Here is a 23,336-nt window from a genome sequence, read left to right as displayed (position 1 = left end):
TGGAAGAAATAATTAACTATTAAAACTGCAAATCGCAAGCCTATTCATCTGATTTTAGTAATCTATGTTTTTGGGGACAAGACATCTTTAACATTTAATCATCCTGATCTAGATAATATATTAGGTAAGTTAATGTCGGGTGAACTATAAATGACCATTGTAGAGCCTAAGGAATTAGTTTTAAATAATGTTCATAATTTGTTTTATCGCACCCTCTGTGATGTGCGATAGTAACATGTGACACTATTTCATTTATTTGGTTGAATACCTAAATAAGCCTACACAACAATATATTCAACAAAATAGGTTAGGCCTATATTATGGGATTTTTTTTTAATCTCCCACGGTCAAATAGGTGTTAAAATGAACAATTTGTCGTTCTCAACCGTAGTTTAATGGCCTGTTTAGATGGAGTCTTGTTTTTTAGTATTCCATGGAAACACACTACTAGACCTATTGTTTGTGGTTTTGTTACTTTAGGAATAGTATAAACAAGGCAATAGCCTTTGTATACATTACACATACAATTAATAAACATTAATAGTGTTGATGATTAATCGCATTACATTTTCCATCGGGGCCGGAACGCCATCGTAGATGGAACGCGCGCGCGCGTGTTCGAGCGCCGTACCATCAACTGGTTTGCGTGTAATTAATGTTGTTACTGACACGCTTTTTGATATTTTGTAACTGTGATGATCCCTACAAAATTATTTTAAATGGTTAATATATGATAAGGAAATATGTGAGAATGAGAAATAGAATCGAACCCAGATTCTTCTGAATGTTTGATATGCACCCTACCATTAACCCACTGTATTTTATTATGCCATCCTTTAAGTGGCAATGTTTGCTGTTAGTATGGTATTTTTTCCAAGTAATGTAGGCCTAAAATAATGTATAATATATATAGAAGGGAACAAAATTGCTCCAAATAAAACTAGACTACCAGGGCCTATATCAATTCAGTTCCAAATTTAATTTCACCAGAACAAAACATTTGTTATGAATGTACAGATTTGTATTGTTGTTATACGGAAGTCAAATCTGCCTAGCTCTACATGGCACTGATCATTCTGTTACAAGTTAGGTATGTCTCCATATTTACTGGATATCACAAGGTAAACAATAGCAATTCTTTCAAGCTATTCAACACGTAACCTCAGACTATTGAAGAGTACTCGAGCGAATAAGCTTTAAAAATACGTCATCGCTCTCACTCAATAGAAGTTTCGCCCGGCCTCTCTTTATTCATGCTAAAGTTGGCTTAACTAGATCGGAGATGTATCTTTAACGTATAGTGACAATTATATGATGTCGAGTAGGCCTACTAAATTGGATCATCAGTCATAATCGAGAAAACCTAACCGTTGTTTAACCGTATGTTTTTATGTGACTTTTCGACAACATAAACGTACAAGGAAAACAAAATGTAACCGGCTAATGAACAATATTTCACTTGTTGGTAAGTACAATTAAAGTCTGGCTATTCACACGTATTGTTAATCAACGGGGTGTGTATGGTATTATAGCGAAATATTAAATAACATAAGTATAGTGATAGTTTTAATGTCGACTATCTATAGCAACTTTCGATACATTCGTCTTATGCTGTATAATTATAACTAATTTTAAACAATTATGTTTGATAAAAAATGTGTTTTTAAGGATAGGACTACATATTTAATGAAAGTTAGGATCAAAATATAGCCATTTTAAACATTTATCTACCATTTATTATTCCTTTTTTATTTCCTGAACTTTAATTTTGATTAGTAAAAATGATAGTTACGCAGTATACACTCGTATCTTTGTTATTGTATATTATACAGTGCATTAAGATATAAAAACTGTACTATTGGCCGTATTATTTATTTAGAGATTACTGTAGACTGATATAATATATTTTATATTGTGTTATATACACAGTTACGTATAGCATATGTTTTACACTTGATGTGTAAACTGATTGTAAGGCCTTATTATGAATTCGGTGTAATAAAAAGAAACCTGTCGTGAATTAAGCCTAACAATAGTAATCAAATTGATGACTAATAGAAAAGACATTAGGTTTATGTTTGTTTTGTATCTATTGGTGTGTCCCCCTTTGACTGTTTTGTATAACAAAAGGCTTGAAGTAGTGGCTAAATGCAAGATAAGACACAAACTTATGTCATGATATTTTTTATAATTTCTTTTTCACAAACACTTAATCTACGAGTTAGATAATTCTAGCATTATTAATAAGAAGCTCTAAGTAGTAGGCGTCACTCGTTATAAATAGAAAAACATCAACTGTACACAAGCACTACTTAGTCACAATAGGTCGTGTGTATCTATATAGTATAGGCCTACAATTCAGTGTAGGCCTAGCATAGTCAGAATGTTGACAAAGACTAATTTAATAAGGGTAACTCTAAATAAAGATAAAGAACATTATTTGGAGTTAGGCCTACACTTTTTATTTGAAATTATAGTAAATGTTTGGATATAAGAACGAACCATGTTTCGATGTTGAAAGTTCGTATAAAGTACTTCAGTATGTACGATTGTTTAGTCATTGACAACTTAGGCCTAAACTATAACGGGCATCTATTGTATCAACATCTCCTTGATCCATTATACTTATACTTAAAATCCGGTGTTTTTGTATAATAAGCTGACACCAACTAATTTATGCGTACTTTACTTTTATTTAAATCTATTTAGTGTGATTTTCTTGGTTTAACTTATTACTGTATCCTTTAAAATGATAAGTTACCATAGCGAAAATTGGTTTGAATTGGAATGTAGAACCGGAATGTACACATCATTTTACGATATCAAATTAAAGTTAGTGAAATTATACAGAATGCAAATCATGTTTAAAATGATTACCGTACATTGTAATAAACGTCGAAATGTCAAATTTGCAATACGTGTTTCGTCTCTTTATAATGGATTACGGTACCCATGTTTTATTTTTTTTTAAATTATTCAGATCTTCTAGTTATTTACAAAATGTATAGATACAATATTGTAAAACATATTCTTGTTGAATAGGATCATTGTGTACACAGGGTGACTTTGGTAAAATGTATATCCATCAATACGACAACAAAGGCGGAATTCAGGGTATGGGAAGGTTACATGTACTTGATTTTTTTTACAAACAATTCCTTGTTAAAAACAAAAAAAACTATTGTTCAAAACTAATAATGGAAATAGTCGGGAACTTTCATGGTCAATATAAAAGTTGATAATGATTATATTTTGATATAAGATAATAAAGTCTTTAAATACCTACATTTGTAAATGAACACAATATCTACTGTATTTTCTGCCGGGGTCAATTACCCACCAGCCAAGAAAAGTCATTTTTTATCATCTCTATTTCCTCTAATACAAATAGCTTGATGCGAACAGATATTGTGTTGTAATAGATCGCCACCGACGCATTAATATTAATTGTGTTGTAACTGATTGTACTTGGCCTTTGAACAATTGGTATTATATATTGAATACTGGTAAAATATTTGAGAAAGTACAAAAAAAATCCTATCAATAATATATTATATTCTGCAATGTAGATATCGGTATCGTAGATTAGGCCCACACATAGTATATACTGTTATTTTATAAACCTTTTCACGAAGACACGTACTAACACTTTCAACGCGCGTTCAAACACTGTTGGTAGGTACTGTATTGCACGCGCGCGTTCAAACACTGTTGGTAAGTACTATATTGTACGCGCGCGTCCAAACACTGTTGGTAGGTACTGTATTGCACGCGCGCGTTCAAACAATGTTGGTAGGTACTGCGTTGCACGCGCGCGTTCAAATACTGGACATATGTGCGTTCAAACACAGATGGATGAGCTGCTTTCTATTACATTATTGTTCACTTTTATCTTGTAGATTCGACAAATTATCTGAAGTTGGAATAGAAGTACTGTCGATATTCCGAAACAATGGTGCTGATTAAGTTGATGACACTTCTATCGACACTTCACTGCCTCCATGCGCAATCGGACTTCACAAGTTCTCCATTTGACGTTGTTTCTCTCTTGGGCGGCAATGCTACTTTACAATGTTCAGTCGGTAATTTCATGCCAGGAGATCTGTTACAGTGGTACAAGGATGGTAGTATTGAATACATATCGGAAGGGTTAACCATTTTATCGAATTTTGGCCAACGTGCGTATATTGAAGGAGGGAGTACAGCTTACGTCGCCGGACAATATAATATAGTTATTACGGATTTACAAGCTAACGATACTGATCATTACAGATGTACGTATGATAAAGTAGGTACTTCAGATGTTCTTGTTGGTACAACATCAGCCACTTTGACCGTACTTCACCAGCCAACGTGTTCACAGAGTATAGCTTCACCTCAAATTGGTCAACAAGTGAACTTAGTTTGTGCGCTGGATACCAGAGACGTGAACAGTGATGTTGTAACGCAAGTTCAGTGGAAATACAAATCTGACATTGTTTCTAATAATCCAATAACAACCAGCACTCGAAGAACTCTTTCTGGAGAAAATAACCACGAGGAATTTGTATGCGAGATTGTGGTAACAGAACATCCTAATGTTATCCGTTCTTGTTCTCTTGTGCCATTGTCTATTGACCCGACAGCTACTGTTATTCCTTCTGGCACTTATTCAATCACAAAAGGCCAGACTATGAAGTTTGAATGCTCACCGGTTGCTTACCCTCACATAGCAAGTATTGACTGGCTTATTAATGCACGATCGATTTTAGATTACAATAGTGTGTTTGAGTTTGATTTGAGCACAGATAGAAGATCGTTTAGTGTAACGGTTATCACAGACGGAGGCGTGAATGCACTTGCATATATGATATACTGTCGTGTTGACGATCCGAAGGGATACACCGCCGAAAGTTTGACGAGCACGGTTATCGTTGAACCATTTGTGATGGTCCCAACTACAAGTCCTCCAACAACTATACGGTCTCCAACGACAGAAGAGATTCTGGTGTCTTTTATAAAATTACCTTCTAGCGTTGTGGCGACTCCAGGCTCTGTGATTGTGCTAGATTGTGCTGTCAACTACCTTAATGGTGGCGTGATGCAGTGGTTTAATGTGCAGGAAAGCGTGTATTTCCTTGTGGGTCTTGACGTAACATCACCATCAGACGATATCAAAAATCGGTACTCGATTATAGGTGGTGTAGACGCCTATAATAATGGACAGTACTCACTGCAAATTACAAATGCTAAAGAAATCGATAGTGGACGTTACTTTTGTACATATGTGTATCCCGGAGGAAGAAGCTCATTCTCGTCTGATTATGCTGACATTGACATTCTTTCACCGTCTGTCATCAATCCAACAACAACAACAAATAATGTGCCTACTTACGTTTCTTTACCACCAACAATTAGGCCTACGACACTTCTGGTTCCGGTTACATTCGCACAGATGCCATCAGACATCGATACAACCGCCGGATCAACAATAGTATTGACATGTACAGTGAATTATCTTGGAAGTGGTGAAATGAAATGGTTTAAAGTCGAAGACGGTCGTTACATAATGGTCGGTCTTCAAGTTAGCATTTCTGCATCTGAGGATGTTCAGAATCGATACTCTATACTTGGAGGTAGTGACGCTTACAATAGAGGAAGGTACGATTTACAAATCGTGAATGTTAAAGACACGGACAGTGGTACCTTCTTTTGTTCACACTCTACCCCTGGTTCGACATCGATCTCTTCCACTTACGCTACATTGACTTTACTTGCAGCATTGGTATGCCAACAGACTCCAAACCATGCTTTACCATCGGGTGCATTGGTCGCAATGCAATGTCTGGTTGATGATGACAATGAGCAAACATTGATCACGTGGTATGACGACCTCGGCATCGAACTGACCATCGCGGCTACGAACAGCGTCACTTATTCGCTAGTCTTACAACCGACTGACAACTTCAGAAGCTTCACGTGTTCAGTTACAAATGCAGGCGCTGACAGCTTTTCCAGAACATGTAGCCTTACACCACTTGCCATCACACCTGTTGTTAAAATAATTGAGGATAATACAGAGGCAAAGGGAGGAATGCCAGTTAATTTTACGTGTCAGGCTGAAGCCGAACCATACGTATCCAGATATGAATGGTTGATTAGCGGTCGGGAGCTCAATGCATTGAATGAAACGTTTGAATATGATGATATTGACATAGGGGTATTAGAACTGGTGCCAATTTTTAATGGAGAGGTTGATACTTTCTATAATATTACTTGTACAGTATACATACCGTCTGGTCATAGCACAACGTCAGAAGGCGTTCTATTATTAGTCACTGACAGAGGTTTCACCAGTATGGCTAGCACAGATGATTACGAGTTAACTGTTGTCGCAGTGGTTGTGCTCAGTCTGCTAGGAGCAATTGTTGGCATAGTCCTGATACTATTGTGTTATGTGCTACTCTGTCATGGAAGACGGCGGAAATTATCACTTGCTCGTAAAATCAGTTTCAACCATCGATCGATCAGTGGTGGACGGTACGGTCAAAGACATCCATCGGTAGATGTTTACCATATCGATGCCTACGGTTCCGCTGCTAATGATGCTATTTACGCATCTCCTCTGAAAATTAGAAATGAAAAGAAACAAGCAAAAATAAATAAAAAGACCGGAAACACGTCACGTGAATCAATCTATGAAAACTCTAGTGAAAATCAACGTATAAATAGCATATCCAGTGAATATATGAACTATACTCACGACGTAGAACCTGTTCAACCAGTAGGCTTTCCAAATTATGGATATAGCCCAGAGTCTCCGACCAGCTTACGGTTTAGCATTGCGACACTTCCAACAAAACCTACCGTAGTACCTAAACCAGAAACAAAACGGCTGTCTTCATTCGAGCCCCTCCCAGACGTATGCAACGATTCTCTTTCTCCCGCGGTTATTGCGGCTTTTCAAAATGTAAAACCTCAAGGCATTGTACAAATAGAGCCAGATGAATTAATTTATTCGAATGAACCGGTTATTATGAAGGCATCGAACAATATTTATGACGATTTTGATTCAGATTCTTTTGATTCAGACTCGGAAGATGAAACACATATGTAATTAATTATGCGCAATAATATGGACACCTGTATGATATAGAAAAGATGTATACAAAGTGTAGTTAAATTTTAATACTCTATTGTATTGATTTGTAAAACAATAATTTAGACAGGGTATCTTGGTTCCCACTACTTTTGACGAAAACAATTTGACCAATCACGATCCGATGGATCGACTCTAGTGTTGCTTGTGATTGGTCAACTAACTTGCTTTGGGGTCAAGTGGGAACCAGGAAAAATTAGTATATTATTATTATTTTGGGTAAGCTCACATAGTAGTAAAAAAAGGATTAATTGCAGCAGATCAGTATTGGCTGCTGAATTTGTAATATTATTCGATACGAGCCAAAACTATAAATAAAGCAAACTTGTAATGAGCATATGCCATAAAACTAAGTTATCATATATATGTTTGTTTGTTAAGCTCAGTCAGTATATCCATATGGGCACAACACATTTCGTTTTTTGCCAAGAGCAGAAAATGGGTGGTAAAGTAGGCATGACAAGTTCAAAGAAAATCCAAATGCAAAGAAAATATTTTTATAAGAACTTTAATATCAAATTACAATACTATACATTTACAACTAAAACAAGATTTGATAATTGAATATAAAATTACATTTGATACAGGCTATTCATAATTTAAAGTGATGAAAATACATAATTCGAAAAATATGCCTAACTATATGGCTGGACTATTTTCAAGTCATCGTCAGAATGCATCTTGGCACGTATAATGGTGAATTTATATAACATGATAAAACAGGTAGAAACCTGCGCGAAATATATTTACATAAGCCATCTTATTCCTCTGCTAGCTGCTTGATTGTCGGCGAAGAAAGTTCAGACAGCGTACTGATCTTGAGAAATTTACTGCTTGCATATTTTGAACGGACAGCCTGCAAGAATAAAATAATTACATAAAGATTAACAATTGATTTCCAAGGGAATTAGTCATTGGCGCAATGCAAGCCATTTCATTTCGGAGTAGGCAGTGGTGTACCGACTATGAACCCAGGGACCCCGAAAAGAAAAGGCTAAAAATCCCCAAGGTTGGAGGGCCACTTGGGTTCCTAAACCAAGGGCGTCAGGGCTCTGCGTGAAGCCACAGCGAGCAGGGCTATTAATGCGATACCAATGAAATACCGTACCTGGTATTTTGAAGTGGGCGATTTGTATACTATTGAAGCCATCTTCTTTATAATTGGCATTAAATAAAATTCAGTGTAGGTGCTGTAGTGTACAAGTGTAGGGTTCCATTCGGCATCAGTATCCAGCAGTTTCATAGAGAGGTAAAGTGCTGCAGCAGCTATTTCTGAAGGGTTATATTGCACCATCTCATATTCAGGAAGGGTCAGCTCCATCAAGTATTTGGCTAAGGTATGCTTCTTTGGAGTAACCTATAAAAAAGATGAAGATTGTTAATTTTGGGACAGAGTAGGGCTTCAATATGTGCGCTCCAAAAAACTAATCATGCTAGTGAACTACATGGAAGGTGGAAGACGTGATGTAGTACCTCTCCAGCTTTGGAATTTCTGCGAAGAAAATGAATGCACAAGGGTTTTCCCAATCCGAAGTTGAGGCCAGACAACATTTGGATTTCCATGCTCCTGATTTGGCTTTTGGTGTAAGCATTATCGGTGATGTAGACAAAGTCGCCAATCTCCGGTGGGTACATCTCTTCGTACTTGCAGGCAATGAACATTGCAGTCACACCAACAAGTTGTAATTTGTCTTTCGATACTGGTTTCAACTGAAAAAAATCAAATAAGAGGTTAACTCATGTCGAGAAATGTAGTATAGCTTGATGTTTACTTGTTATTTAAAATTATTTACCTCCAAATAACGGTCAATAAGCTGAACAGTGAGAAAGAGAGTCTCTTGCAGAAGGTGAAAGCGAAGATGCACTTGAACTAACCAATCCACCAGGATGGTTCTCATTTTACTGTTGATGCTCTGACCCTCCATATAATCTTTTGTTACTTTAAGAACACGTTCCAAGTGCCTCATGTAATCATAAATGTCATTAACGTATTCACAGCACAGTTGTGGGTTATCGCCATCATGTTTATCAATGTCCTCTATGTTGATCATCATTTTCTGAGAAAACGCCTTTGCAATTTGACCCATTTCAGTTGTATCCATAGCCTCTGGGGATTTTGGTGCCTAGAAATAAAAATAAAGCATGAAAAAAAAAAATCGAAAAACTTGAACAATTTGATACTGTAAGCTTTCTTTTTAGATAAAACCAGTGCTTACAATTCCAGGCTTCATTGTTGCAACCGAAAGCAATGATGATGTGGCTTTTGATTTAGTCATTCGAGCTGGCTTCTTCACCACCTGCAAAAAAAAATATCAAAATTTAACATTCACACTAACAAAAAAGTAGGATCTCATTATATAGCAAACTACAATGTACTGTATATTATTAGTACCTTTTCTGCAAGTCTATTTGACTGTCTAGTAACATTGCTAATGTTTCCGAGAGCTGCTCTTGATTTGACATCACGTATTGAAACTCCAGTCTTGGCAGCCAGCAATGCAAGCCTTGCATTGGACTTGTTTTCATCATCGTTACTGAAAGTATTCTGGAAGAAAAAAAAACAATTTATTAAATACGATTGTAAGCTTTTAGTAGGCCTAATATTATAGCCTGTAGGCATAGGTAGGCCTATCCTAGTAGTACTGTAGTAGCCAATACTTTAGCCACGCCGAAGAAGGCAAGCCAAAAACAAGCCAGCGATTCAGGAAGAAAGCAATCCGATCCACAAACAACCGACGGTTTCGGTAAAATTAAGGTCGATTTAAGGTCGATTAAGGCACATAATATACTGAAGTAACGAAAATCTAACCATTTGAGATCTGGTACGAAGAGCCATTTCTTAGATATAAAGTCTCGATATAGCGAATTTTAAACTCAAATACAAACAACTACCACAACAGATGCACTTGGTTCAACTACACTACAGCAAGGTCCGATGTTTAAAGAGCTGATCCATCGGGCTTGTTCCTTTTGAATACACGCGGCTGACCCACGATTGGCCAGCTGGTGAAATACAGCCATTTGATTGGTTCAATACAGATGCAACAACAATATTATAATTTTAAGCTCGTTCGCTTAAAATAGAGTAAGTATTGTATACAACAAGATATAATTTATGTTTTATTTAAAATACAAGATAATATAGGTTTCAATAACTTAGTAATATTTATTAAGAGACCAGACTAAAAAAACTAATTACTTATTACAATTTAAGGTATTTAAATATAAATACTCTCAGACGTTGGAAGGTCATCACTATGACCTTTTTATATGATAACCTTTGACACATTCATAATCAAAACAAAGTTGAGTTTCGTTTGTCGAATGGAGTTTTTTGTCTCAATTTTCGGGTGTTTTCTGTGTATTATTACAATTAATCACTGAAATTCAATAAATTATAGCTTGGGGGATAATTTTGTTAATATTTTGAATAAAAATTGCATTTATTATGGAAGTTTTAGGTGAAGAAAATGAAATCATTGTTCGGGAACAAGAAGAAGAACTTCTTCATCAGCAAGATCAAGAAGAAAGTAATATCAGATATGTGATGACAGAACTCCATGAGTTCCTGAAACGACTTTTCAAAAAATTACCAGCACAATCATTGTTAAATTGTTCTAGGTGTGCTTTTTTTCTTGAAAATTAACTCGGTTTAGACCTAGTAGTAGGGTAAAATGGCGATCCATATATAGGCCTAGCTAGTATATTATTATAGCCAAGCTACAGTACAGTAGGCTATTTAATAATTAAAAAAAACCAATATTTGTAAATTCATTAATGACTTTTATTAATCATTTTCATTATTATTTAGAACATTTACATTGGTTCTACTTTTAAAAATTGATTTCCTTTTTATATATTTAAAAAATATTGTTTTTATGATTTTACTTACATATTTTAATTTTTTTCCCACTGAAAATTAGGGTGTGTAAGAGATGGAACAGTGTTGCAGCATTGATACTTAAATCAAGAGAAAACTGTATCACATGGGCACAGTATAATTATCATATTGCTTCAGGATCGAGCCCAAGCCCAGCTTTTGTTCCCCACTCTTTGGGCTACTTTGGCCTTGACTTGTATAATTGCTTAAAGGTAAATAAATCATGGCGGGTTCTCTGCCCAATAACGCAAATTAATGTATTTTTAACAACGAATGCATTGACAGTGTTATTATTAATAATTGAACTTGACATCATTATACCACAACATCAAACAAATATTTAATTTTGTGTTTTATACATTTAAAACAGTCTAAAAAAAAAAAAATATCAGAAATGTAATATTCAAGTTATATTACCTATATTTATTCATCTGATAATATTTTTTACCACACCATTTATTTTTCATAGCTTTTTAAAATGCCTCTCTATTTACAAAATTTGTGTACAAAAGAATAGAGATTTTACTGTGTAATTTGAACTATCCCCCACTGATAAGAAAGTGCTTATTTTTAACAAGCTCGTGTAACAAAAATAAAATCTGAAAAATTATGAAACATAGGGGAAACTATAGATCGATAATTATTGGAATGTATGATCAATAGAAATTTTTTGCCCGCACCGGGCCTTTAAAACTAAATAAAAGAAAGAGATGATTTTATACATAAAATGGTATTTAAAATCTCCAATACCAGGTTTTTATGAAATTGAATTAACTAGACATAATTGTACCAAAGAACGGGATTTGTCAAGGTTAGTCCAGTTAGTAGAAAATTGTTAAATCCACTTCTTCTAGACAAAGTTCCATGTGAACCCCACTATTATGTTAATAATAATTAATTATATTGTTTTAGGAAACTTGGAGTGTTCCAGCTTCCTGTTTATTTTTTAGTGAATTTCAAACAGCAGATAAATTTCATGGTTCACTGATTACAGATAAAAAAAAATCTTCAGTTACCATTCAGAAGCATATTGAAGCAGCTATGCCGGCATCATGTGATATTCTGTCTGTTACAGTTCCTGGAACTATTAGTAAGTGCAATAGTACACATGCATGCAGATGGAAAGAATATTTTCATGAATTGATAGCTTGACTTTTCTATTCAATGGAGTGGAGTTGAATAGCTAGTAGACAGGTTTCAACAAAGAAAAACATATTTTCCATACAAAGGATATAATACATTTCACTATTTGTCTTCTAACACAGATATGGTCAAAGGTCAACTTTTATGCAAATAATCCATAAGTCCATCTTGAATACAGAAAGTTTACAAAATATTTTTTTATTATTTATATAAATGCAAAAAAAGACAACTTTTACAGAATACTTTTATTATCATTACTGTGTATCCTTGGGTATAATCCCACCCACCTAGAATGAAAAATTGGCCGAACTAAGTGGGACTATACCTGAGGAAACCCAGGTTCAGGAAAAAAAATCAAAAGCATTTCTTATAAAAACTGCTCTGAACTGGCTAGAGAGAGGCCTACATCCACACCAAAAGTCAATACTTGGTCTATACCCAGGGATATGCCTGTTTGTCAGACATAAAGTAGGGGGTGGGATTAAACCCAAAGTGGGATTATACCCGAGGATATACGGTATTTCTGATTTTTTCATATGGTAACTTTTTAAATAGGTACAACCAGGGATTTAGCAAACTGTGCTGAATCCGAAGGTGAAGGTGGAGCAGTGGCCATCCTGTTTCCAAAGATGGAAGGGGTTCAAATCTACAAGGTGTCCATTCAGAATCATCGTGGTATCTGGGAACAATCAGGGGTAGAAAGACATCAAAATGTGAAATGCATCCTTACAATGACTTCAAACACAAGTATGAGCACAAGTCCCGCTGGTGAACGACTTCAGAACACCTTCTTCAGAGATGGACAAACACCAGTAATAGCTGGCGCTGTTATTGACTACAGTTTAAGGTAATTAATAACACGGACAGAAGAGTGGAGTTGTGGCTTGGTGGTTATGATGCTTGGCTATCAATCCAAGGGTCCTGTGTTCAAGTCCTGTCATATGCCAACTCCACTCCCAAAGACTTGTAATAAGACTTTTTTTATGTAGAGCATCTTGTGTATATGTTTGTCTTGTGAACAGGATTGCCACCTTTCAGAAGGATAGTGAATGAATTCGCTTATTGTCCTTGGCAATTTGCCTATACAAAAAAAAACAAAAACAAAAACGGACTAGGGATTAAAAATCACAATAAAAATGTCCGCCTCGTTAAATTGAACCGTCCATCTTTCAATGAATGGAAATATTATATCCATTCCACACAAAACATTCAAATTTGTTTTAAACACACCTACTGTGAATGTCTAGGCCCATCAAGAAGATCAATTGGGCCTCACAATATACAGTAGCTAGTATTATACATGACGCCGACTATAGGGTGGTTTTTCAAATGCACAAAAGCCACCAGCATTGCATAACATAGCATTTTAATTAACTATATACTACTCCATGAATTTTTTTTTTCTTAAAGACAGTGTTGCATTTTTTTTTGTTTACAGTGATACTTCAGATTCTACAGAATGTATCGTCTTTGCGGGAGATCGTGTAAATGCGGCGTCTATACTTCTAGATGAAAATGTGGACACTGAAGAAGACGTAATCAGAGAACTTACACAATTAAAAAATGCTGGGCTATCGGAGACGAACAGTATAGGCTTCATGTTTGCCTGCATCGGTCGTGGAAGCGAATTCTTTCAAGAATGGGACGTAGAAAGTAAGGCATTTCGTAAGATTTTTCCAAGAACACCACTTTTTGGCGTGTTTGGTAACGGTGAAATTGGCTGTACTAATCTGCCTAAGTCAAAGTGGAAAAAGGTACCACAAATGACGCATGGATATACTACGATAATTTGTTTAATTTCATTTGGATGATTAAAAAGAGAAACTTTTCCTGTTTTAAAATATACACAGTATTGCAGAGAACCCAACTTGAAAACTAAAATATTAGAAGACTTTATAAAAGCATAGCCAAACATTAGAGCGTACTATAATTATAGTATACAATACATCAATCCATATAGGGCGCTAATTTAAAGTAATCCAATTTTAATCTTTTCAAGAATTTTACACCAAGAAATTTCTATTTCAGTAAAGTTGAACCCCTTCTTTGGGATACCTCTATTAAGGGGACACTTCTAAATGAATGAGCGTCCATGTTTTAACACTGGCCAACCCCTATTACGCAAAACTCTTAAGGGGACATTTTGTTTTCTCCTGACTGAAGGTGTCTCCTTTTAATTAACCATTTATAAAAGTCATAAGACTGAATGTATACAGTGTAATATAATATAAATAATACTGTTCTATTCTGCAGCATTTGCTTGTTATCATGTACAGATTTAAAGTCGAATATTTGTAAGATGTAGTCCTACTGTCCTGTAAAAATGTTCACATTGAAAATCAATTATTTTTATTACAGTATTATTAATTGTTTTATTTAAATAGTTGTTTACCCTAATTTTTAAGGAAATAACTATAAAAAAAAGGCTATAGAAAATAGATTTCATCTCATTATTTTCAGTCAAGTTAACAGTTTGTAACAGTTCGCAACCATTCGGTATCTGATAGATTATGCAATATTTCAACGAGTTTCCATCCGCCTTGTCGTTCACAGCCCAACATATAGTCCTCATTAAACGGCAGCTCAATATATCTATTATAACACAACACTAATACTTGGACTAGTCTTGCTTCGATGCATGTCCGTAGAAGACGTATTTGCCATGTTGGTAACTGTATAACGGACGTATATCCAGCAATGACTTGTCTAGCAATGCTGAGGTAGTTGTCGATATCGTATAGCATGGTGTGTGCTAATGTTATGACAATGTCGAATAGTACGTATGAGCGGATAGAGTCTCCGAAGTCGATGACGGAAAGTGATGAATTGTTACCTGTATAGTCTACTACAATATTTGCGGGTCTGAAGTCACCGTGAATAACACCTACCAACAAAAAAAGTATTATTAATTTATTGACACAATTGGAAATATTTAAAATGTATGATAGGCACCAAAAGAAGTGGGTGCTTGTCAATTTGGTTACCATCGTTATTTACACACAGACATCATGACAATATTCAGAACAAGTCATAAACACATTCAATAAAATAATATGTATACATTATGATAAATAATTAAATGGGTCGTCCACGACCGATGGGCACTTCCGATGAGACAATAAGACGATTTGCAATTACAATTCCATTTAGGTCGTAAACGCAAAGACGTAAATGAAACGTAACAAAGTAATTTGACCAATCACGACGAAATCGATCATTCTAATTTTTGCTTGTGATTGGTCAATGCACTCTGTGTTATGTCAAAGCCAAGCGAAAATGTGAAAAACCTCTGTGGAGTAAACGCATTTAAATAACTTTTTTACTCGGATACGTACCTTCTGTCAATTGGCTACATTTCGGAAGCACATTTGTTCGGAACTCGTCGATAACGGATTCAGATAGTTGCCGTTTTTGATCAGTCAGAACAGCTAGTTTTGATGGCGCAATTTCCACAACTTTGGTTAAATTCCATTCATATTCGTCCATTTGTTTAAAATATTCATGACTAAAATCCTTGAAAACAAAAAAATAGCATCACTATTTTAAAAATAAACAATGTTAACAGAAAACAAGATCGATGCATAAAATAAATGTTCGCAATACCTCAAAATGTCGTTTTATTTCGGCAAGAAAAACACCAAGACCGTGAAGTAACTTCGAATCAATTTCCAATGCCGCCATAATTTTCCCCTTCATGTAGCTTAGCAGTCTGACAATATACGTACCATGTTTTGTAACACCTGAAGAAAATTTGACTGATTTATGATTGAAAATAAACAGTTAGAAGCTCTCTATACACTATCAAACTAGTTTGACGACAGAAAAAAGTGTTATGTACTCAAATATGATAGTGATATGCCCACATATGGTAGTGATATGTCATCATGTCCATACATGGGCACATCACATTTTGTTCACATAAAGTTTGATAGTGTAGAGTGACAGAGCTTGAGGTGTGCAATATCGTGAATTGAAACGCCGTGCGCACAAAATCTGATACGGAATTATAGGACCGGCCTCGCAGTTGCACTACTGACGGTAGTACAGTAGGAATTATTAATAATAAACCTAATAAGTCATAAGTTACCGTACCTTTGCTGCTTTTTTCCATACTTCTAAATGCATATAGTTCCCGTTTGAATTAGCTATTGGTCGGCTGCACGAGACACCTTGCGCGCTCATATGTCTCATCATTGCAGTTTGTCCATCAAGCCATCCTACATTACGTGAATCTTTTAAGTTGGTAATCTTTAGTACGAACTCGCTACATTCGTTTTCAACACTTGGGTGACTGACTTTCACGTAGAAATTCTTGTCACTATAGCCCGTCAACTCCTGCACACCCTCGATTGCGAGTCCGTACAGGTTCGATACGAGACCTGGAACATCATCAGATGTTATTAACGGAATAAAAGATTCTTGGTAGCAGCATGGAGCTCCATGGTAGCAGTTTTCATGCGACATGGTGAAGAATAATGGGGTCTGAATTTGACTGTTATTAAACACTGACAAATGATCAGATGTCGACAACAGACTCACAATAAACTAGTTAATGGTGGCGTAGCATAGCTGTAGTCCGACCAGTATTGTCTAGATTAATGCTAATACCAGGCTTTGCATATAAGTGTTTATCTTTTTTAATACAGGTAATGATAGCTTCCACATCAGTTGGCCGAAGGCCAACAAATGGTGAAGCTAAGTTCTTAATTTTAAGCTCTGTCTACACTATCAAACTGGTTTGACAAAAAAGTGTGATGTGCCCAAATATGGTAATGATATGCTTAAATATGGTAGTGATATGACATCGTCATGTCCATATATGAGCACATCACATTTTTTTGTCACATAAAGTTTGATAGTGTATACAGAACTTAAATCATTCTAATGCCTTTTGCATTATAATTTGAGGAATTTAGGCCTATCATTAGTAGTGGGGTGAAAAAATGAAGAAAATAATAAAAAAATTTTAAATTCAGACAACGTGAATACACGTTGTTCCGGTCAATGGATCAGGATAATAAAAATACCATCACCATTTCAACTTATTGTATCGTCATTGTTTTACCACAATGTGTAGCCACAAAGTCACGATCTCTTATTGTGAAAACCAGCTCAATTGAATATCATTTTGCCTCTGCAATCGACGTTCTCGACTTCAATTTACCATGGAAGTGTAAAATTATAAGTATATTTTATACCTCTATTAATTTACAGCGTGCTGTAGTCTGCTGACGGCAAACCGGGCAAACAGACCCAATAATAACATCTATTGATACATACTCTTATGTCTGATATTGAAATTACAACTTCAAAATAACAGAAAATTACACATTTTTTATAAGTTTATTGACAAACAAAAGTCTGTTCAAAAGTGAGCACACATAAAATAATATTTGCATTACTTGTTTTAATTGCCGCTAGACGTTACTATGTCATTAGCTATGTATGCAAGTACTGTAACTAAAGCTTTGTCTACACTATTAAACTTTATGTGAAACAAAAATGTGATGTGCCCATATATGGACATAATGATGTCATATCACTACCGTATTTGGGCATATCACTACCATATTTGATCGTCACATCACACTTTTTTTACAAACTACTTTGATAGTGTAGACAGAGCTTAATACCGGTATGTGCATATCTACCATGTATAAAAAAATAAATAAAATAACATTAATGTTTCTTTTAGTAATATGAGCACATCTACCGTGTATAAGAAATGTACAATTAATAAGATAAAATAATTGTAAAGAATGTATGTTATGCCAGTACCGCTTGGGGAAAACAGTGCTTTAATAATTGTTTTCACAAAACACAATACAGCTTGCTTCTTCACAATTGTTCAATAGTTTTTTGCGTGTGGAAGAGGAGGCGTGTTTGATGAGCATTGCTTCTTCATGATTGGTCGATAGCTGTTGTGTGTAGAGGATGTAAAGGTTACTCTTTTAATGATTGGTCAATAGTTTTTGCGCGTAGAAGAGGAGGCATGTTTAATGAGAAATGCTTCTTCATGATTGGTCGATAGCTGTTGTGTGTAGAGGATGTAAAGGTTACTCTTTTAATGATTGGTCAATAGTTTTTGCGCGTAGAAGAGGAGGCATGTATAATGAAAAATGCTTCTTCATGATTGGTCGATAGTTGTTGTGTGTAGAGGATGTAAAGGTTACTCTTTTAATGATTGGTCAATAGTTTTTGCGCGTAGAAGAGGAGGTGTGTTTGATGAGCATTGCTTCTTCATGATTGGTCGATAGCTGTTGTGTGTAGAGGCTAGGAGGATGTAAAGGTTACTCTTTTTATGATTGGTCAATAGTTTTTGCGCGTAGAAGAGGAGGTGTGTTTGATGAGCATTGCTTCTTCATGATTGGTCGATAGCTGTTGTGTGTAGAGGAGGATGTAAAGGTTACTCTTTTAATGATTGGTCAATAGTTTTTGCGCGTAGAAGAGGAGGCATGTTCAATGAGCAATGCTTCTTCATGATTGGTCGATAGCTGTTCTGTGTAGAGGACGTAACGTTTACTCCTTTAGTTATTCATGTTCAATTATATCCCTTCCATGCAAAAGAATTTAAAATTCCAATTTCCTTCAGTTTTCCTTCTGGTACACGTCTTGAATCAGGAACTCTGTCAATCTTCGTTAATCGTTCCACCATCCTGTCAATTTGATCGGCGTTCATCGGTTTTGTCGAGCGCTTCGGTGGGCCAAGTTCTCGACGTTTCGGCACATAGTATAACCGATTCACAACTTTCTCCACGTCGTAATTCGATATTTTCTGGTATCCTAGGCTCATGTTCTTCGGTTTGCTTACCGTACCCCATGGTCGTTTCGACATGATTACGTCTAAAAAATATATTATATAATTTAATACATATACATGCAATAGTGTGTTACTAATGCAGGGTAATTCTAAATTTCTTAATTAAGTATGGTCTAGGCTAGTCTGGGTTCCAGACGGAGTTTTGACTAAATATAAAAAGATATATATTTTTGCATATATGGCGTTTCATACGTATACTACTTGAGCTTGTATTTTCAGACAAAAATCGAAATAAAAGAAATAAATAAAAAAGACAATACATACAGACTTGGGGCAAGTCTAGGCCTAGATCATGAAAGGTATACGCATACAGCATATGTTTTAATTTGTTTTGTCAAACATAAAGCGAGATGAAGTTTACTTAGCGAGTGCCACGATGATTTATTGTTTTATATCTTATTACAAATATTAATTTAAACAATTATTTGTTTTGATATTATTTATTAACAGAACCGTGCAAATCTTTTAACACGCTTTATATTTTTTTTTTCAAATCTTCAACTCATTTCTATTTAAAACTAGAATATTTTAGTTAAAACTTATAATTCACTGCAATTGGATTGGATATGCACAGGGATGCACGAATCAGGGAGGTATAAAAATAAGATACCTCCCTGCACGAATTTTATTTGAAATTACAAAAACGATAAAGTGTAAATACACGTTTGTCAGTCCAATGTGGTTCGATTCTTTTCAATTTCTTATCGCTTTTTACAAGAACATTCACACTAACTGTAACAATTTACTCAATTGATATTTTTAACAACACCCTTTAACGATCAATAGGCTTATCTTGTGCATTTAAGAGTTGTTATCCTTGAACAAAGGCACTAACAAACGACATAGGGGAATTCTATAGTCTTTTTTTTGTTACGGACGGGACATAACTAACCATTATCTTACAAATGAAATGATATAACATTTTAAGTAGAATGTTAGGCCTATTATTATTGACTTGGTTATTTAACATACCACACAAAGCGCCATGGAAACTTAGAATGATCACACATCGTAAATACCTTAACACTGTACAGTTCTTGCAAGTTTTAAAAATAGTTATCTACAATAACCAAGTTATGGCAATTACGTTCCGACTTCTTAACAAACGAGTGTACTCACCACTGACGTTGTAAAGCTTATAAAATATTCTAAATTTGGAAACTTCAATGTATTCAATACATTAAATAAATATTTATACTATCATATAAATAAGGAATATTTTAGACGAACACAAGAAACAATGTATGGATGTATACTATGCAGTACTATACCAACAAGTACACCCCTATTTACTTTGTTGTACTGTTGCTATAGCGTGAAGGTAGACCTTATACCCTCTGAATCTCTACAGGGATGTTTATATTGAGGGCGCTATTTATTTTAAAAGACGCTATGCGTCTGTACCTCGTCAAAATCAAGATACATGTCGGCGTTTTATTGCAGATTTTTTATTCTAGTTAAATTAAAATTCCATTCCAATTTTTATTTAAAAACATAAAATAGAACAGTAGAACCATGTAATTGTGACACATTTAAAACCCAACACATTGTCCCTTTAGGGGTGTCCAAAGTGAGTCTCCCTAATTGGAGTTGGCTGTAGTATCAAATAATATTTTCCCTGGTTCGTTACAAAAATAGTCCACTTAATAGGGGGTGGTATCCCGTGAACATGAGTGTCCTAAAGGTGTTTTAATGTTTAATATAGGGGTGGGCTTCATCTGCTCTGGTAATGAGAATATCATTTATTTAAAACAGTAAAACAAATAATTTACAATTTATAGTTTGTTAATATTTTATTTCTTTTTATAAAACAAACAAAAGAAATATGTGATGTATACATTATTTATAGTAAATACAGTACTATTAAAACAGAAAATTCTGTACTCTTGCGCAATAAAACAATGTCCTCCTATTGTTAAACTCCTTTTGTTTATTTCCTCCTATTGTTAAACTAGTGTTATCTAGTTTTAGTTTATCGTAAATAGTATTAAAACAGAAAATTCTGTACTCTTGCGCAATAAAACAATTTCCTCCTATTGTTAAACTCCTTTTGTTTATTTCCTCCTATTGTTAAACTAGTGTTATCTAGTTTAGGTTTATCGTAAATAGTATTAAAACACAAAATTCTGTACCCTGCACAATAAAACAATTTGTAAACAACATTGTAACAATATTGTAAAACTGTACATTTCAACAAGCATTTGTTCATCTTTTTCTGTGAAGTATCTTAACTTGGTAGTGCATAGTAAATCTACTTGGCTGGATGGGTTATTAACATTCTCATTCGATGAGTCACTTTCAATTGAATAGCTTATGACTGTGACAGATGGTTGACTGTTTTTTGAACATCTTTCATTGGAATTTTGTTGCACGCTTTTGCAGCCTAAAAAATAATTGTAAAAAGAAGTTTTAAATAGTACTTCATCAATTGTAAGGAATGAAATAAATGTGAGTGAATCTCACAAAAGACATAAAAAAAATAAATAAATAAAGTATTCCATGTGGAAAACCAACCAGTAAAGAACTTTATAATGTTTTAAATGCTGCAATAAAGTAATTTTAATATATTTGAATACTTAGAAGTAGCCATAGCCATTAACTTAACATCAATCTGATTTATTATATCATTATGTTTTACATACAGTTTTTGTTTCCATACATAATTGTACTGTACTAAAATAACTGAAGGTAATAAAATGAAAAGAATCTCACAGTTTCAAATGATTTGAATTTCTTGTTTAGTTTCTGTTGTGTATCGACAAGCTGTCTTTTCCTAGGTTTTAATGCTTCTTTTAATCTTTTATTTTCCTCTTCATGCTGTTGAAGTAACTTCACCAGCCTTTCCTTCTCTTTTAATTTTGGTTGCATTCTGTGATTCCTTACATCAGTATCCGGATTTCCACTTGGTCTCCTGTCAAAGTGTAATTCGATCAAAAGTTAGTAGTTAGCAGCATAATTAGATACACTATACCATTGTTGGGTACTAATGAGTTTATGGCCGCCGACGTCTGTTGTGAACGACAATGTCAGTTAGTCTTACATTATTCATCTGAATGATGGATGAAACTAAGCCAGGACTGTTTAAAGCACCTTAATTGGTCCTAACGTTGATCAAGGGCTTTTCTCGTCCAGTGCCCACCTTGACCAGAGGAAAGGCATGTGCCAATACTATTTTGGAATCCCATCAAATTTTTATTCCATTACAGCACTTATTAAAACAGTATTTATGCATAATTTATTTATTATTAAGACACAACAAAGTGTCCTCTGAGTAGGGGTTGGTCGTAATGTTAAATCCTATATTGACTTTAATCGTTTTACAGGAAGTGTTCCATTTACACTAGAGTTTTCCCTGAATAGGGGTCTCCCAAAGGATATAATCTACTTTATTTATTTTCAATAAAAAAATTCCTTCTTTTTCACCCTTACTTACCATGCTGGTTGTTGACGATCTGTTGGTATATCATTGATTAAATCATCAAGTTCATTAAATAATGGTAACAAATTCTCTTCTTCTATCATTAATTCCAATTCACTCTAAATAAAAAAACAAAAGTGCATATTATTATTAATTATTATACATTACACTTTCACATCCTAGATAAAATTACAGTACAATATTTAAGACAAATGTATAATTAATTATAAATCATAACAATAATATTAATAATAATAATTATAATAATGTTTGGGAAAGATTGAAGACAGACATTTATTATTAAAATATTATAAATTACCTGTATAGTTGATTTGAGATTTTCTACAAATTGTGAAACAATACTCCTCAACGCCTTCTCATTTGCAAATTTATAATGCTTTGCAAATGTTTTGTACCTACAACAAACAAAAAATGCAAATTAGCGGCGCCGCTATGTAAGTCTAGGCCAACATAACCGACACAACACCAGCGGGCCAGCCAGGCACGTTGCCAAGCTCACTCAGGTACAATCAATTATTCGACCTAGCCTAGGTCTAGCCTAGGTCCTAGGCTAGACCTAGCCTTTTACGCCTACCTAAAAACCATAATGTTTTTTCATACCTTGCCGATTCCAAACATTTGTTTACTGTTTTACCAAGTGCTTCTCTCAAATGAATCATATGAATGCCATCTGTAGTGCTTTTATTCGCTTGTTTTGAAGAACTTGCACAGTCGGAATTTGAACTGTCCGCCATTTTTGTTTTGTAAACATTGAACGTTGTTATGGCGCGTTACAAGAGCAAAAATAATCAGCTAAATGTGTGTTAGTAGGCCTACAGTTGCTACAATTTTTGACCAGAAATTTGTCGATTTGTTTTTCGATTGATTGGTTCTCTAAAGTCTATCATCCCTGTCTTGTTTTTCTGTGACTTTTTTT

General features: G+C 34.7%; 7 protein-coding genes across 7 annotated transcripts in view; 3 read left to right on the top strand and 4 right to left on the bottom strand.

The window, feature by feature from the left end:
- Positions 1-18,961, top strand: part of LOC144854305 (long-chain fatty acid transport protein 2-like) — a 45,287-nt gene extending 26,326 nt beyond the window's left edge. The window contains exon 10 of the transcript XR_013614561.1: positions 18,949-18,961. The gene's annotated coding sequence lies outside the window, so the exon portion shown is untranslated. The remainder of the gene's footprint in view (positions 1-18,948) is intronic.
- On the top strand, positions 1,230-7,451 carry LOC144854746 (uncharacterized). The gene is made up of 2 exons (XM_078712707.1): positions 1,230-1,465; positions 3,900-7,451. The coding sequence occupies exon 2, from the start codon at positions 3,953-3,955 to the stop codon at positions 7,094-7,096; it is 3,144 nt and encodes a 1,047-aa protein (XP_078568833.1). The 5' UTR covers positions 1,230-1,465; positions 3,900-3,952; the 3' UTR covers positions 7,097-7,451.
- LOC144854747 (G2/mitotic-specific cyclin-B-like) lies at positions 7,631-10,104 on the bottom strand. Its single transcript, XM_078712708.1, has 7 exons — positions 9,948-10,104; positions 9,531-9,683; positions 9,355-9,435; positions 8,932-9,261; positions 8,612-8,848; positions 8,247-8,495; positions 7,631-7,994 (listed from the first exon to the last, which is right to left on the bottom strand). The coding sequence occupies exons 1-7, from the start codon at positions 9,972-9,974 to the stop codon at positions 7,899-7,901; spliced, it is 1,173 nt and encodes a 390-aa protein (XP_078568834.1). The 5' UTR covers positions 9,975-10,104; the 3' UTR covers positions 7,631-7,898.
- Positions 10,432-13,972, top strand: LOC144854325 (F-box only protein 22-like). The gene is made up of 5 exons (XM_078712271.1): positions 10,432-10,759; positions 11,062-11,230; positions 11,931-12,108; positions 12,717-13,008; positions 13,600-13,972. Exons 1-5 carry the CDS (start codon positions 10,587-10,589, stop codon positions 13,970-13,972), a joined length of 1,185 nt encoding a protein of 394 aa, XP_078568397.1. The 5' UTR covers positions 10,432-10,586.
- On the bottom strand, positions 14,488-16,410 carry LOC144854340 (hydroxylysine kinase-like). The gene is made up of 4 exons (XM_078712291.1): positions 16,254-16,410; positions 15,765-15,901; positions 15,497-15,674; positions 14,488-15,045 (listed from the first exon to the last, which is right to left on the bottom strand). Exons 1-4 carry the CDS (start codon positions 16,270-16,272, stop codon positions 14,627-14,629), a joined length of 753 nt encoding a protein of 250 aa, XP_078568417.1. The 5' UTR covers positions 16,273-16,410; the 3' UTR covers positions 14,488-14,626.
- On the bottom strand, positions 17,855-20,046 carry LOC144854351 (uncharacterized). Its single transcript, XM_078712305.1, has 2 exons — positions 20,001-20,046; positions 17,855-19,004 (listed from the first exon to the last, which is right to left on the bottom strand). The coding sequence occupies exon 2, from the start codon at positions 18,994-18,996 to the stop codon at positions 18,703-18,705; it is 294 nt and encodes a 97-aa protein (XP_078568431.1). The 5' UTR covers positions 18,997-19,004; positions 20,001-20,046; the 3' UTR covers positions 17,855-18,702.
- An 871-nt stretch (positions 20,047-20,917) lies between these two features.
- LOC144854343 (polyamine-modulated factor 1-like) lies at positions 20,918-23,184 on the bottom strand. Its single transcript, XM_078712295.1, has 5 exons — positions 23,021-23,184; positions 22,719-22,815; positions 22,415-22,518; positions 21,694-21,892; positions 20,918-21,364 (listed from the first exon to the last, which is right to left on the bottom strand). Exons 1-5 carry the CDS (start codon positions 23,152-23,154, stop codon positions 21,293-21,295), a joined length of 606 nt encoding a protein of 201 aa, XP_078568421.1. The 5' UTR covers positions 23,155-23,184; the 3' UTR covers positions 20,918-21,292.
- Positions 23,185-23,336: the final 152 nt, after the last annotated feature.

Source organism: Antedon bifida, chromosome 10, assembly GCF_963402885.1.
Source record: "Antedon bifida chromosome 10, ecAntBifi1.1, whole genome shotgun sequence".
NCBI classification, from domain to species: Eukaryota; Metazoa; Echinodermata; class Crinoidea; order Comatulida; family Antedonidae; genus Antedon; species Antedon bifida.
The sequence above is the reverse complement of the archived record's forward strand: the minus strand, read 5'-3'. Positions and strand labels throughout refer to the sequence as shown.